This window comes from Centruroides sculpturatus, unplaced genomic scaffold (assembly GCF_000671375.1).
Source record: "Centruroides sculpturatus isolate CEXI.00-Female unplaced genomic scaffold, Cexi_2.0 scaffold1188, whole genome shotgun sequence".
In the NCBI taxonomy this organism is placed as follows: Eukaryota; Metazoa; Arthropoda; class Arachnida; order Scorpiones; family Buthidae; genus Centruroides; species Centruroides sculpturatus.
Genome location: NW_019385492.1, coordinates 221,829 through 235,868, shown reverse-complemented (window position 1 = coordinate 235,868; position 14,040 = coordinate 221,829). Strand labels below are relative to the sequence as shown.

Sequence of the window (14,040 nt, the reverse complement as noted above, 5' to 3'; positions counted from 1 at the left end):
ATATATATTTTTAATATAAATATTTTTCTTAATAATGAGTTTAACTCATCATTAAGAAAATTTATTTATTACTTTTGTGAAGAAGACATTTTTTTTCCTTTGTAATTGTGGAAAGGTTTGAGATATTTTTTCCACAAAACATAAATAATAATCTCGTATTGACTACAATGCTTCATTAATGCAATGGTCTGTAAAACTGGAACAAGATCTCAAGTAATTTCTTGTTTTACTGCCAAGGACTTTAGCAATAGATTCTAATGTCTGTTTCCTTAGCAGATTCTTATCACATTGAAGAAATGTCAATGTGTGGGAAATAGTGCTCAGTAATTCCAGGCAGAAACAATCTTCAATAGAATTGATCTCATAGGTAAGAGATTGAGATGTCGTCTACAGTTATACATCTTACTGTAAATAATGGGAGTCTGGCTTAAATTTCTACTGTAATCATTTTACGTGTTAATCAGATATATTATCTCATCATCATTCGGTAGGTGTCAACATCGTTTATATGTATTTTCTTTTTATAATGCACTTAAGTAATTTAATTGTATTTCATTTTGTTAAAAAAATAGAGAAATGACAACGTGTAATTGTTATTTTATTTTAAATTTTCAGGCTGCAAGATAAAAGAATATATAGCCACAGCATAGACAATCTCGAAAATATTACATCTAATACAAGTATTTTTCACAACATTGAAGACGAAAATTTTTATCACAGTGAAGAATTCAACATGTATGTTTACATTGGATTGATATGTGCCGTATTTCTAACGACTTTATCTTCTGGATTATTGGTATACAGATTCTTTACAATTGCTTCTTTCAAACTCCATAACAATATGTTTCGTTGTATCATTCGAACTCCGATATCGTTTTTGGATAACAATCCCGTTGGTATGTAAATTCTATTCAGTTACTTTATTGTTAAACTAGCAGGTGGGCCCGGCGTTGCTCGGGCAAAAGTAACGATAACAAAGATAAAGATTATTACGTTACAGTCAACCTTACCCGTTTTCACAGAATGCAAGAATTGGGTCCCCTTGTTTCCAGACTAATTAGGGAATTTTTAGATGGCTCTTAAAATATGTTCAATTTCCCGCAAAACGAAAAAAACTGCATTTGCGTATTGCATGTCGCTTTCTCTTAACAATTCCATTGTTACGTAACATTTCCATTGTTGACACTTCCATTGTTACTTAAAACTTTTATTGTTACTTAAAACTTCCATTGTTACTTAACACTTCCATTGTTACTTAGCACTTCCATTGTTACTTAACACTTCCATTGTTGATGGAAGTGTTAAGCCTTAATCCTGTCCCTCTCCCCCGTGGGGAGGAATTTCGAAAAATCCCTTCTTAGTGTGCGTTCTCCTAACGTACCCTAACTGTGTACCAAATTTCAACTTTCAACTCCTAACCGTTTGGGCTCGTATCCATAATGTATATAGAAGTTTTAATCCTCTCTCTCTCCCCCCGGGGGGAATTTCGAAAAATCCCTTCTTAGTGTGCGTTTTCATGACGTACCCTATTTGTGTACCAAATTTCAACTTTCAACTCCTAACTGTTTGGGCTCTGCACTTATTATTATTATTATTATTATTATTATTATTATTATCATCATCATCAACTCCTCTCGATTATATATTAGACTAGGGAGTTTTTATGAAATTTGGAAAGGAGTTTTTCGATATATCATGTAACCTATCTAATTACACATGTTACTACTTTCATTTATTGTATTACAAAAGGAGTATACGATTGATACACTTGGGGTACAAAATTAATTAGTTTTAATTAGTATATAAATTTAGTATAAAAATGTAGACAGGAGATAAGTATTTAACATAAGTAATGATGCAAATTGAATTATATTGAAATAAAGACCGATACAGTATAGATTATATTTAGTTTTTATAAGAATTTAATATAAAGTACTAATACAAATCGAATTAAAACGAAAATACAACTTTAAAATATTTGAATTTGAAAATCGCGCCCTCTGCTGTACAGTCTGTACCATGAACTAAATCGTTTCGACCCCGCGTTATACTCTTTGTTTAATGGTAACGTATAACGTGGGTTCAACAATGTGTTTTTTTTTCAAACCTGTAGGTAATATAGGATTGGAGTTTAAAAAACAATTTGTTGCTAGTTTTTAAAGAAAATATGATTGATATCGCGAATATAGACAAGCAAACTGTGGTAATATATTTTTTAACGGAATTATTGGATCACATTCTTTAATTATTATCGACACGTTAATCGATACCCTCAAAGCAGTCCCGCATTTTTAAATCTATTTCGTTAATTACTACCCAAAGCGGTCCCCTCTAAATAAGTTGTGTGGACTGCATCTATCCAATAATTTTTTGTTCATAGACTTACCAACATCTCGTCACATACGGACCTTTTTTAAAAACAGAACGTAAGTTTTTTCTTTATCAACGATATTAGAAATATCGCGATATATTTCTGATTTATAGATAATACAATTAATTACTAGATTTAAAAACAATTGACTCTTTTAACTATTTTTTTATTTATTTAATATCGATATGTTACAGATTTTAATTTTCTTCTTCTTTATCGAATTTATTTAATTTTTCCATTATATCATTAACGATGTTACTAATATTCCTGAAGTATATAGACTAGCAAACTGTGAGAATTTTCAGCGATATATTTATGATCTAGTTTCTGATATTTAATAATATAACACCAGAAAAGATGGTATTTGAAATCGTGAATAAAATCTTCATTCATTATTTGATAACGAGAAACCAAATCCCAGTGGAGAAAATCTTGTAATTCCCGCAGAGTATCAGTTTTTAATCGCTGATATTTTAAAACTATTCTCATATTTAATTTATCAATATATTTTTTAATAAAATCATCAGAGAGAAGTTGAAAATTTTCTATTTTATCCCAATTAAGATAGTTCAAAAACTTATCCATGAATTCTTTGTCTAATATTTAATGTTCTGAAATTACACTCTATTTCGCATGTTTAATATGTTTTTCGATAAACATAGTAGTAAATATATAACTTTTCCATATTAGTTCTCAGTTTAAATTATCCGCGAATTCGGGAAATGAAGTCTTGGCTTAAATCAGATTTTTGGCTTATAATTTCCCATTTAATATAGTTTTTAAAACGTCTTATATTATTTTCATCGTAAACTTGAGAACTTTTCCCATTCAAGTGGTGTAATGAGTTTGAATTCTATAAAAAAAAAAAACTGAATATTAGGATATAGGTTTATTTATATATAAAAATAAACATGGTAATTGGTTACAACATTTTTAGACAGTACAATTGCAGTTAGAACAATCACATTTTATAAAATTTTTATTACATAACACCATCGTTATCCGGTTAGTCAATACAAAAAAAAAATTACAATAGTATTTCTTATTATTGGGTAATTTAAATAATCCAGCTTTATTTACAGCTTGTTTTAAATAACGATATGTTTTACTCAAAACACCATGTATTAAATAAGTTTTTGAATTTCGTTTCTTCTTGTACAATAATATGTAACCGTATTGGGGGGCGATGATATCAGAGAATCTGGAAGAATTTAAATATAAAAATTATAATGTCCAAACGATATCACATCTATACCATTATAAGAGATAAATTTTTTATCATAAAACGGTGAGAGAGATATTTTATTCTGAAGATATGTTGTTACAACATGATTTTTACTTTTAATACCGTACTGCTGATGTCTCAATAGTTCGGTATTAAATAAAACTTCTTTATATTTCTCGTGGTTGATGGTTTTAACGACAGATTTTTTAATTCCTTTAGCCATTTTTTTATTTTCATTATCGAAAATATACAAATACATTTTTGGTTTTAATGAACAAAATTCTATTATAGGTTTAGATGCTGTCTCGTCTTTAAAATATCCTAGCTTATTTTTATTTGTTACATCAAATAATTCATGTGTGTTAGGGTAGTTGCTGAAATAAAAAATATCTGGAAATGATTTAAAGTCGTTATATAAATTATTTGTATAAATTTGAAGCATAAGCGAATCGGTATCTGTATATAATAAATTTACATTTTCACCATATTTATTTTTAAATATTTTATAAAATGTTTGATACATATGCAATTTACTTAATTTTAATACACAAAAACCTATATAAATTGGTTTATCGAAACATAAGTTAATTTTTTTATTTTAAAAATCGTGAGATTATCATTAATAATTTGGAAATTTTCGAGAGATGAGTGAGATAAATACTTTCGACATTCATTTTCAGTCATAGCTGTTTTTTTAAATTTAAATGTTTGCAGACATTCTGACATGTTTTACCAAAGAAGCTGTTATTCATTAGCTTGAAGAAAGATTTAACAAAATCATTAGTTGATTCCTGCCGTTTTCTATTATTAAAAACTACGTAATTCTTAAGCCAGGGCTCTTGGTTAAATGCAAGTACTTGATGAATTTTAATTAATATTAAACTTTCTTCTAAATAAAATTTTAATTTTCTATAATGAATTACATAATGTTGTTTATCAAACAAAGTCGGGAATTAATTTCTTCATATTATTATTATATTTTAAATGTAATTTGGTTAATACCGATTTTTGATAATTTGATAATAAATCAAATGGAATATTCGCGTGATCAGGAGCTAATGACAGGTCATTATGGTGGTCATGAACATTTGGTAGATAATTTAAATCAACCTCTAAAATATAACCTATATTATTCCTGTCAGGAATATTACGAAAGTCTAAAGCATTTATCTCATCCTCAGATAACCATCTGAAATTTTTTACAGGTAAATAAGAACTCATCACAAATCCATAAAGATTATTAGCATGTATCGAAATAATATAGTTATGACCTTGATTTTTATCATAGGTTTTTGGGATTAGAGGGTTATTCGCTCTAGCGAAAATCTTCCCCTTAAACTGATTCCCCCTGACCCCCTTTTCGATGAAGAGATACATATTAATATCTTTAAATAATTCAAATTGAATTTTTGTCATTTTTAATCCACAATTCCATGTTAAGTCTGGAGCTGTTATGAAATATACTGGATCTAAATCATAATATTTTAAACTTAATTTTCTAAAATTTTGGAATATATCAGCCAGTAATAAAGTGTCAATATATTGATGTAAATTTAAATAATCTTTAAAATTTTTACAACAAAATTTTTCCCAAACTAATTTTGCATGATCATAATCATTATCGCTAATATTTTCTCCAGATAATTCGTTATAAAAATATTTTTTCGGGGTACACATTTCTTGTATAAAATATCCTCGTTTTTAAAATAAGAACAGGGAAAAATTCCTGTTTTTTTAATAAATTTTTATTTTCGTTATTATAGAAAAATTGATTAAAAATAGGAAAATTATAATTTGCATTTTTTAAATTTTCTGTTAAAGTAGTTAGCGAAGAATTTAAAAATTGGAAACTGTCTATAAATTTGAAATGATCTAAAGTAAACGTAGTAAATTTTTCTGAATTAACTGGGATAATCTGAATTCTCGAAAATAGTTTAGGAGGAATATTTTTGAAAATCAGATGGGAGTCATAACCTGTAAAATTATGTAGTATAATAGGAATAAATTTTTTGAATCTATAATTTAAATTACAATGGTTATGAGCTCTCGCGCGATAATTACCAGTTAAATGATCATGATCTCTTACTCTGACATCATCATAATTAAACCCCTTCTTACATATATGACACTGATGTTCATAATTATCAGAAATAGTATCTATATTCATTTCTACATAACTATTTATTTTATCTAATAAAATATTTAATTGATTCTGGATATCAAATAAAAAATGTTTAACAGCATCTTTACCACAATAAAAATTAGAATAAAATAAAGCATCATCATTTTCTATAATAACGATAGAATAACATAGGTTTATGAATCTGAATAGTTTTAGTGAAACTAGAATTTAGATCTACAGCGTTTACAAGAACTTCTTCTAGAATCGATTCAAAATCAGAATAAATTACTATTGGGTGATATAATTGGGATATTTTTATAAACTTTTAAAACAATTTTTTTTATTAGGTAGTAATGCTAATTTAATATATTTAAAAATTCCAAGAAATTTTTCGGTAGAGGAATATAATCCGATAGTAACAAAAATTTTTTCCTCTACATCGATTTCCTCAACAGCTTTATTTTTTTCTACTAAAGTTATAAACTGATCTTTAGAAAATCTAGGATTTGATAGATATTCCTTACTCGTTCCTCGCGAACTTTGTTGTTTAATTAAAATAATTAATTAAATGTAATATCTTTGCTCCCTAAATTTAAAAAATAAAGTAGTTTATGAGCACCGCCATGCAAAATATGCAACTCGAATCCCTCTTTCAAATTTATTTTTATATCTTTATAATCCTTGTCTAAAACAAATTATACCAAGTTAGATCCTGTTAACGAAACTACATTCTTGTTTATCCAATCGAAAAGCGTCTCTCTTTCATTTTCATCGCCTGTACTTAATGGAATCACTTATGTTTCATCGCTTGTTTTTTCTCTTCTAATATTATATCTAGCCCTTAACTGATTTTATGTGGGCCATGCGGCTCCCAGGCGCCATATCTTTACAAATTTCTAAAAATCTAAGCATTGTGCGCAGCTGCCATTCTATGTAATCTCATTATGTCGTTCCTCGCTTGGGGTGCCAAACGTTCGGTATTTTAGCACTTACCAGGATGGAGCTACGTACCTTCTGGGGCTGCGCGGCCCCCATGATACCAGTTACGTTGGTTTTTTGTGAATATGTATTTTTATGTTTTTTTACAATTATTTTACAAAGATATTGCACACTTGCATCAAAAATTCAAAATGACCACCAAACCATTATTTGAACTGCTAATAGATGATAATATTATACAAATTGCTAGATCAAGCCAAAAACTCCTAAAATAAGTATGTTGTCATTTTGTGCTAAAAAAATGGAAAATATGCTGCAGTAATATAAATAAGTGCAACAGTTGTTTGAAATTTGTTTGTAAAGCGCATAGTACTGCAAAAATACTATGTGATAACTGTCAAGACTGAACTACGTATTTCGTTAAAATGTTCCTGGGTGTTAAAAGTAGAAGTGATTATATTACCTGTGATTTTTTAACAAATGATAGTTAGAGGCTATAAGAGTTGCTATTTTGAAAGACTAGTTTCTTAAGAATAAGAAAAAAAATATTTTTGTTAAAGCCTTACAGTAGGGTGGATTTTTGTATTGTTGAAAAAAGCAAACACCAAAAGTTGTAACAATTTTGTGATATCTTGTAATAATTAAGTAAGAAAAATTATATGAGTTGATTATACTAAACAAGAGTTCCATTTAGCATTTATGCATTTTCAAACTGTCACATTGTTCAAACTTGCTCTCTAAAGGCAAATTTTAATTGGGGGCTGCGCAGCCCCCACTATACCAGTTATGATTGTAAAATTTACAAAACCAGTTAAGGGCTAGTAATAGTATAATCGTTATTGTGATTTGACATGTTAAACAAATTTCTAGGAATAATAACCTCGCTCAAACCAACTACCAATTTCCCTCGTAAATCAATAGGTGGACTCATTTTCACAGTGAAATGAGACTGCTTATTTTCGGGAAATAACTCCATGCTGGCGTTGCTTATCAGAGTTACGATAAAGTCCGACTGCATCATTTTGTTACCTTCTGTAATTCTTCTGTATAAAATCTTCCTTCCAAAATCTTGTTATTTAAATCTTTCAATATATACGTCGGAAGATAAGATGAAAAAGGATCGTGAATAATAAATATTTCTTCTGTCCAAACAGGTAGGTATCCTTCACAAAATGTTTTATGTATTTTGGAAAAATTCGAACGAGGTCGCCAATATTAAATTTAAACGTATTATGTCCTTTTATACCTTACAACTTTTCGAAAATAGCGCTGTGATGTAGGGGAGTGACTTCCGATGGGGGCATACCAATACCTCTATGGAAACTATTATTATAACTTTTCACAATATCTGATAATTTATCGATATATTTATAAGAATTACGATAAGTAAATTATCTATATATTTTATTTCGTAAAGTTTTATTTAACCTTTCAATGACAGTGGCTTTTGTATCAGAATGAGTTGAATAATGATTAATTTTAAATTTTTTAAAAAGATTTTTTTACTAATCTATTTAAAATTCTTTTCCTTTATCAGTTTAATTTTTTAAAAATCAGAAATGTTTCTTTCAGAATGTTTCTTTTTTTAAAAATCGTTTGAAAAGCTTTAAAAACCGACTGGGGTTTTTTATCTTTTATCGGTACGACATAACAATACTTAGTAAATACATCGATTACAATTAGTAAATACTTTATTCCATTATTAAATCTATAAAATTGTTTTAATACAACTAAATCAGCCTGCCACAGGTCGTTAGGATAAAAACTTTTACTTTTTCGTCTCGAATATTTAATTCTTACAGATTTATGAAGCATATAAGTTACTTGAGAAGATAACCATTTTTAACAACAGATTGCGGCAAATTTGATTCTTTAACTAATTTACTAACACCACCAAAAGATGCTGGAAATTTAGGATTATAGTATATCGATTTCAAAAGTTTTTTTCATTTGAGATTTTTCTTCCTCTTCCTCAGATTTTTTCCACTGATAAAATAGTGATGGAGTGAAAATTTCTTCGGGTGATTCGACTGATGTTGGTTGATAGAATATTTTTTTCGGTGATGTCGCCAAACTTTTGTTTCCGATCCACTTATTAGAAATATTTATTTTTTTAAGCCATCCAAAAAGTCTATAAAACAAACGGGGGGTAATGCAGTTTTTCTATTTCTCATTACATACGAAAGTAAGTCTACTATATGACTCCTGATAACAGGTTTTCCATCAATTGTTAATTCACCTTTAGAATTCCATTCGTAATGACTTCGATCCAACTTATCGATTAAATGAGGTATATATTTTTGATATAATTGAGGCACCGATAAAATTATTTGTTTAACTCTGACCCGCCCACTTTTTATAGAATATATAATTAAGCATAAAAAATATTTAAAACTGAAAAAAAACGAAAGAAATGCGTTAATTTTGAAGAAAAAGCTTCCAAGTTTAACTTCCTTTGTCTCGCCTTTCTGCGAAATTTAACACAGATGAGTTATTGTTTACACAGCTGGATGACCTTCAGAACAGCTGGAGTCAAATTTCCCAGGGCATTCTCATAGACGTCTTGGGAGGACAAGGGTTTAAAGTAGGTTGAATATTAGCTAGGCGTATATTTTTTTATATTTTTAAAAAATTAAAATTTTAATTGCGATTTTCGACCCCCCGATTTAATTAAACTTATATATAATAAAATATATTAATTAAAAATTAAAAACTATCGGAGGTCATTTGTGACATCAGAAACTAGCTTTAAATAACTTTACCGAAGGAAAATCCGTGCACTACAACTTTAGAACAATTAATTAAATTTGATTAAAAAATCTATCATCATCATCATCAGTTTTTTCTTTTGGTTGAGATTCTGTTTCTTTATTTTGGTTAGATACGACCAATACTCTGACAGGTTCTTTAGAGCGTGAACAGTTCTCTAGTATCTCGAAACCAATTGACTTAATAACTTGACTTTGCTGTCATCAGGTAAATTTGTACTCTCGAGTAATTCTTCGATATTAGAACCAATTCTTATTTCAGGCTTTTGATAACTCATCAGTAATTCGGGGGGGAACTAAGGCTATCTGCTTCGCCATTAGATTCTTTTTCCTATTACTTTACCAATTAACCCTCCTGCCATAGACAATAACGGCGCCAGTAGAAGAGGAAGGAATCCACCAGATTGATTAACCAAAATTTTTTCCTGGTGTTTAAAGGAACGCGTTTTTCACTTAATTTCCTGGTAACTTTTTTGTATTTTCGTAATTTACGAACATCGGCGGGTATATTTCCTTTCCACAAATTATCATATATTTCGCACAAAACTTTAACCTGATTTGGAGTAGCTTCTTTCAATATCGCTCTTCGTTGGGAAGGAGTAGTCTTCACTAAAAGCGCTAGCATATGATAATTTTTATTTACGTTTTTCATTTTATCGGTAAGTAAATCCAAAAAATACCTGGTGCGTTGGGAAAACAAGAATCTCTCACAGAAAATTTCTTATCTGTTTTAGAATAAAAATCTAATAACAAATAACCGAATTCCTTTTCTGTCGCTTTTTTATATGCATCCATGAAAAGAATAAATTTTCCCGCAAAAGCTGGACGACCAAAACAATTCACCTGACTGTCATCACGATTATTTTTAAATAAAATCAAATAATGTGTATTTAAACTTATATGTCTCATAATCTTATTTTTCGGAAACAAATTTTGCATTATTAAAGTCACACTTACATTACAGTGATGAGATTCTGTCGTTAACAAATGCTGTTTTGGAGACAGTTCGTGCATCAGTTCATCGATTATTATCAAATCCCATCCTTGAACAGATTCGGGTAAGCCGTACATAAATGTGATATCCTTTTCGTCTTGAAAAAATGGTAAATACACGGAGTAACACCATAAAATCTTTTTTGGAAGATTTTCATAAATTTTGTTGTGAACCATCTACCTCATCAATGTGGTTTTTCCAGATTGGGAAGGACCGGCAATTACACAAGTATTGAGGATGTTTGAAATACATATTTATCAACCTTGTCAACCTTAGAAAATTTAGAAATTTTATAATATTTCATTCCTGGACTTATCTCTTTAAACACTACTAAAGTTTTCTTATCATTTTCTAAACATATTTCTCTTATGTCTTCTGCACACCGTTCGAACGAACCGTATAATCCATTACATACGTCGTTAATTCCTCCATCCTTGCCAATAATTATAAAACCGTATTTTCCTTCTCCTTTCCAAATATCTTTGAAATAGTGGAGGATAAATAAAAAATTATCGGGAACAACTAACGAGAAATTTTTTGTTACAGAAACGCAAGCGTCTAAAGTACTGTACAGAATTGAGGAAGATGGGTATATTTTATAGTCCCGTATGTAACCAGAAAACCGTACATCCCCATGTTCGCAACTTAAATATAAAACTAATTCTCTTTAAAAAAGTAACTTATGTGAAATACTAACCAGTTATATCTTCTTTAGAAACTAAGAACCAATCATATTTTTCTATAAGAACCAGTCGTTTTTTTAAACTCCAATCGTTTATTATCTACAGATTAAACTCACATTGTTAATAATAGAGCCCACATGTTATCCGTTACCATTGAACAAAGAGCATAGCGCGGGGTCAACTTGTCTTAGTTCACAGTACGGACTGTATGGCAGAGGGTGCGATTTTCAAATTCAAATATTTTAAAGTTGTATTTTCGTTTTAATTCGATTTGTAATACTACTTTATATTAAATTCTTATACAAACTAAATATAATCTATACTGTATCGGTCTTTTTTTCGATATAATTCAATTTGCATCATTACTTATGTTAAATACTTATCTCCTGTCTACATTTTTATACTAAATTTATATACTAATTAAAACTAATTAATTTTGTACTCCATCTGTATCAATCGTATACTACTTACAAATATTCGCTATTGGTTTATATTATAGGATTAAATATGACAATTCATAGCCTAAAAGATATTGTATTCCATAAAACATAATTAATGAATCGAAGTTGAAAAAGTAAAGCTCAGCAAAATCAACTAAATAAATGAAATTATTCAAAATTGTGAAATAAGTATTGTGGAACAAGATTCAATAGTAACACTCCATATGTGAATAAAATAAAGACTAAATATTACAGTCGACCCCCCTATAAGATATAGATACGTTCCAATTTATTAGGACCGATTTCTTACAAGTCATTCCAATCACAGCCCGACACGTGTCAAGTTTATGGACTAGGGCTGATTGAAAGGTTTTCTTCCATAAAATTAATCGATTCTACACTAATCCGACTGAACATTTCCAAAATACGTATATTTTTTCGTAGTTTTATAGGAATCGTAATTATAGGGACCGTAATTATAGGGGGGGTCGACTGTATATAAAACATATTATATATATAAATATGGGCATGTCTGTCCCTATGTTTCACTTTTCTGCCAAAACTACACATCGCACGTGAATGTTGTTTATATGTGGTAGTAGCCCCAAGTCTTCATTTGTGCACCAGGGTGGTTGCGTCTCGATAGCTATAAAGGTGCAGGAGATATGGGGCTGAAAGTGGTTGAAAGTTGCTTTTTATTTCGAATGTTTTGTTCGAATTAAATTCGAACATAAAATTTGAATATTGGTTCGATTATAGAACGATTGTAAACGTTCCAGAAACGTTGAAAATAGTTCGTTTTACGGAACGTGAACAGGAGACGTTCAGAAATACGATCGGGAACAGGTATCTAATTAGTCTGGAAACGGGGGACCTAATTCTTGCATTCTGTGAAAACGGATAAGATTGGCTATAATGTAATTATCTTAATCTTCACTGTCGTTACTTTTTAAAAACTAAGCGAAGCGGGTCCTTGCAGCTAGATTCTAGATTACTTAGAAAAACAGTTTTTTATATATAAAAAAATTATATTACATACAAATGTACGAACAAATAAAAACTCAGTGAAGCGGGTCCTTGCAGCTAGTTATTAATAAAAATCCTTATTACATAGACTACAGCTATGGAAAGTTTTGTATAAAGAATTGTTATTATGATTAAAACTTAGAAAAATAAGCATTGCCACCTAAAAAGGCTTTGAGCCCTTTTTTTTGCCTCGAACTTTTTTCATTTTTTCTGCTCAAAATTGCTCTAATGTTTAACCAAATTTTTGAAAGTGCAACATCATTAACAGAGAAAGTAATACTCATACCCTTTCTTTGTGACAGTGTGTATTTTTCTGATTCCTTATCCTGGTGACATTGCTTTTTTCAAATATTTTCTAATTTCAGTCTGCGTGATTTGCACTTTGTTTACATGTTCAATCCATGCTCAAACAGTGTAAACACAAAAAGGTTTCTTGTACCACTGAGCTAGAAAACAAAAAGAACGTTTTTAGGAGATTAAGGAGGCAATTTAGGAATGAACACAACAAGGACATTAAAGTCACATTAGAGATTAGTACAGAATCGAACACGACACTTACAAAACCTTTATAAATAGAACCAAGGACTAACACTTGGCAGGATTTCTCTACTAACACTTGCGGTTGCAACACCTGGTCTGACCGTGCTACTTAACTTGTAAGAAAAACACCAGCCCCAAAGCTCCTCACTATCCATCTCCCTAATAGTCGCTACACCAATAACATTAAAGAAACCATAACACACATTTTCACTAGCCTTTACCCTTCAGATGACAATACACAAGCAGTCATCGGAAGTTCCACACTCACACCACCTAATACAGATATTGACCACAAATTCACCTACATAGGTTTCTAATGCCATCTTTTCTGTCACTCATAACAAAGCGCCAGGTCTTGACAGCATAACCACTAGGCTTATAAAACACGCGTTTGAGACCAATCCTACAGCTTTTGTAACACTCTTCAATATCTGTCCTTATCTATTTATATTGATTGCTGTCCTTTTAGTAATATTCTGTGCTTTGTGGACCATCTTTAGCCAAGTGTTGAAAAGCGTAAACTTGTCTGCTTGAACACTGGCTTTCTTTGTGACGGAAAGTATATATGTTACCGTTAAAGCTCGAAATCCGTTAATGTGCACATTACCTAGCTAATCTGCACATTAACTAGGGTGATCCGTTAAAGTTGCTAAAATTGTTCTATTTCTCAAATTACCCAGGTAATAAGCACAGTATCTAGGTAATCTGCACATTACCTACCAGGCATTCGGTAAAGTGAAAATAAGATTTTTGCTGGAACAACAGCAACGTTTTTGTACGCTTAAATTAACATAATGTTATTTATTTAATTTTCACTATCTAAAGAATCAAGTTAATACAATCAAACAATCAACAAATTAGTTGATTGAATCAATCATTAATCAATTAAAAAAACTTTAATACAAAAATCAAACGGTTTAAAATATTATTAC

The 14,040-nt window shown here is 29.8% G+C and overlaps 1 protein-coding gene across 2 annotated transcripts in view; it reads left to right on the top strand.

Moving 5' to 3' along the window:
• The window catches only part of LOC111639487 (multidrug resistance-associated protein 4-like), a 65,128-nt gene that overhangs the window by 33,829 nt on the left and 17,259 nt on the right, over positions 1 to 14,040 (top strand). For both annotated transcript variants that reach the window (XM_023385378.1, XM_023385379.1), the window contains one exon: positions 616 to 896. In XM_023385378.1, the coding sequence (XP_023241146.1) occupies positions 616 to 896 (281 nt within the window). The remainder of the gene's footprint in view (positions 1 to 615; positions 897 to 14,040) is intronic.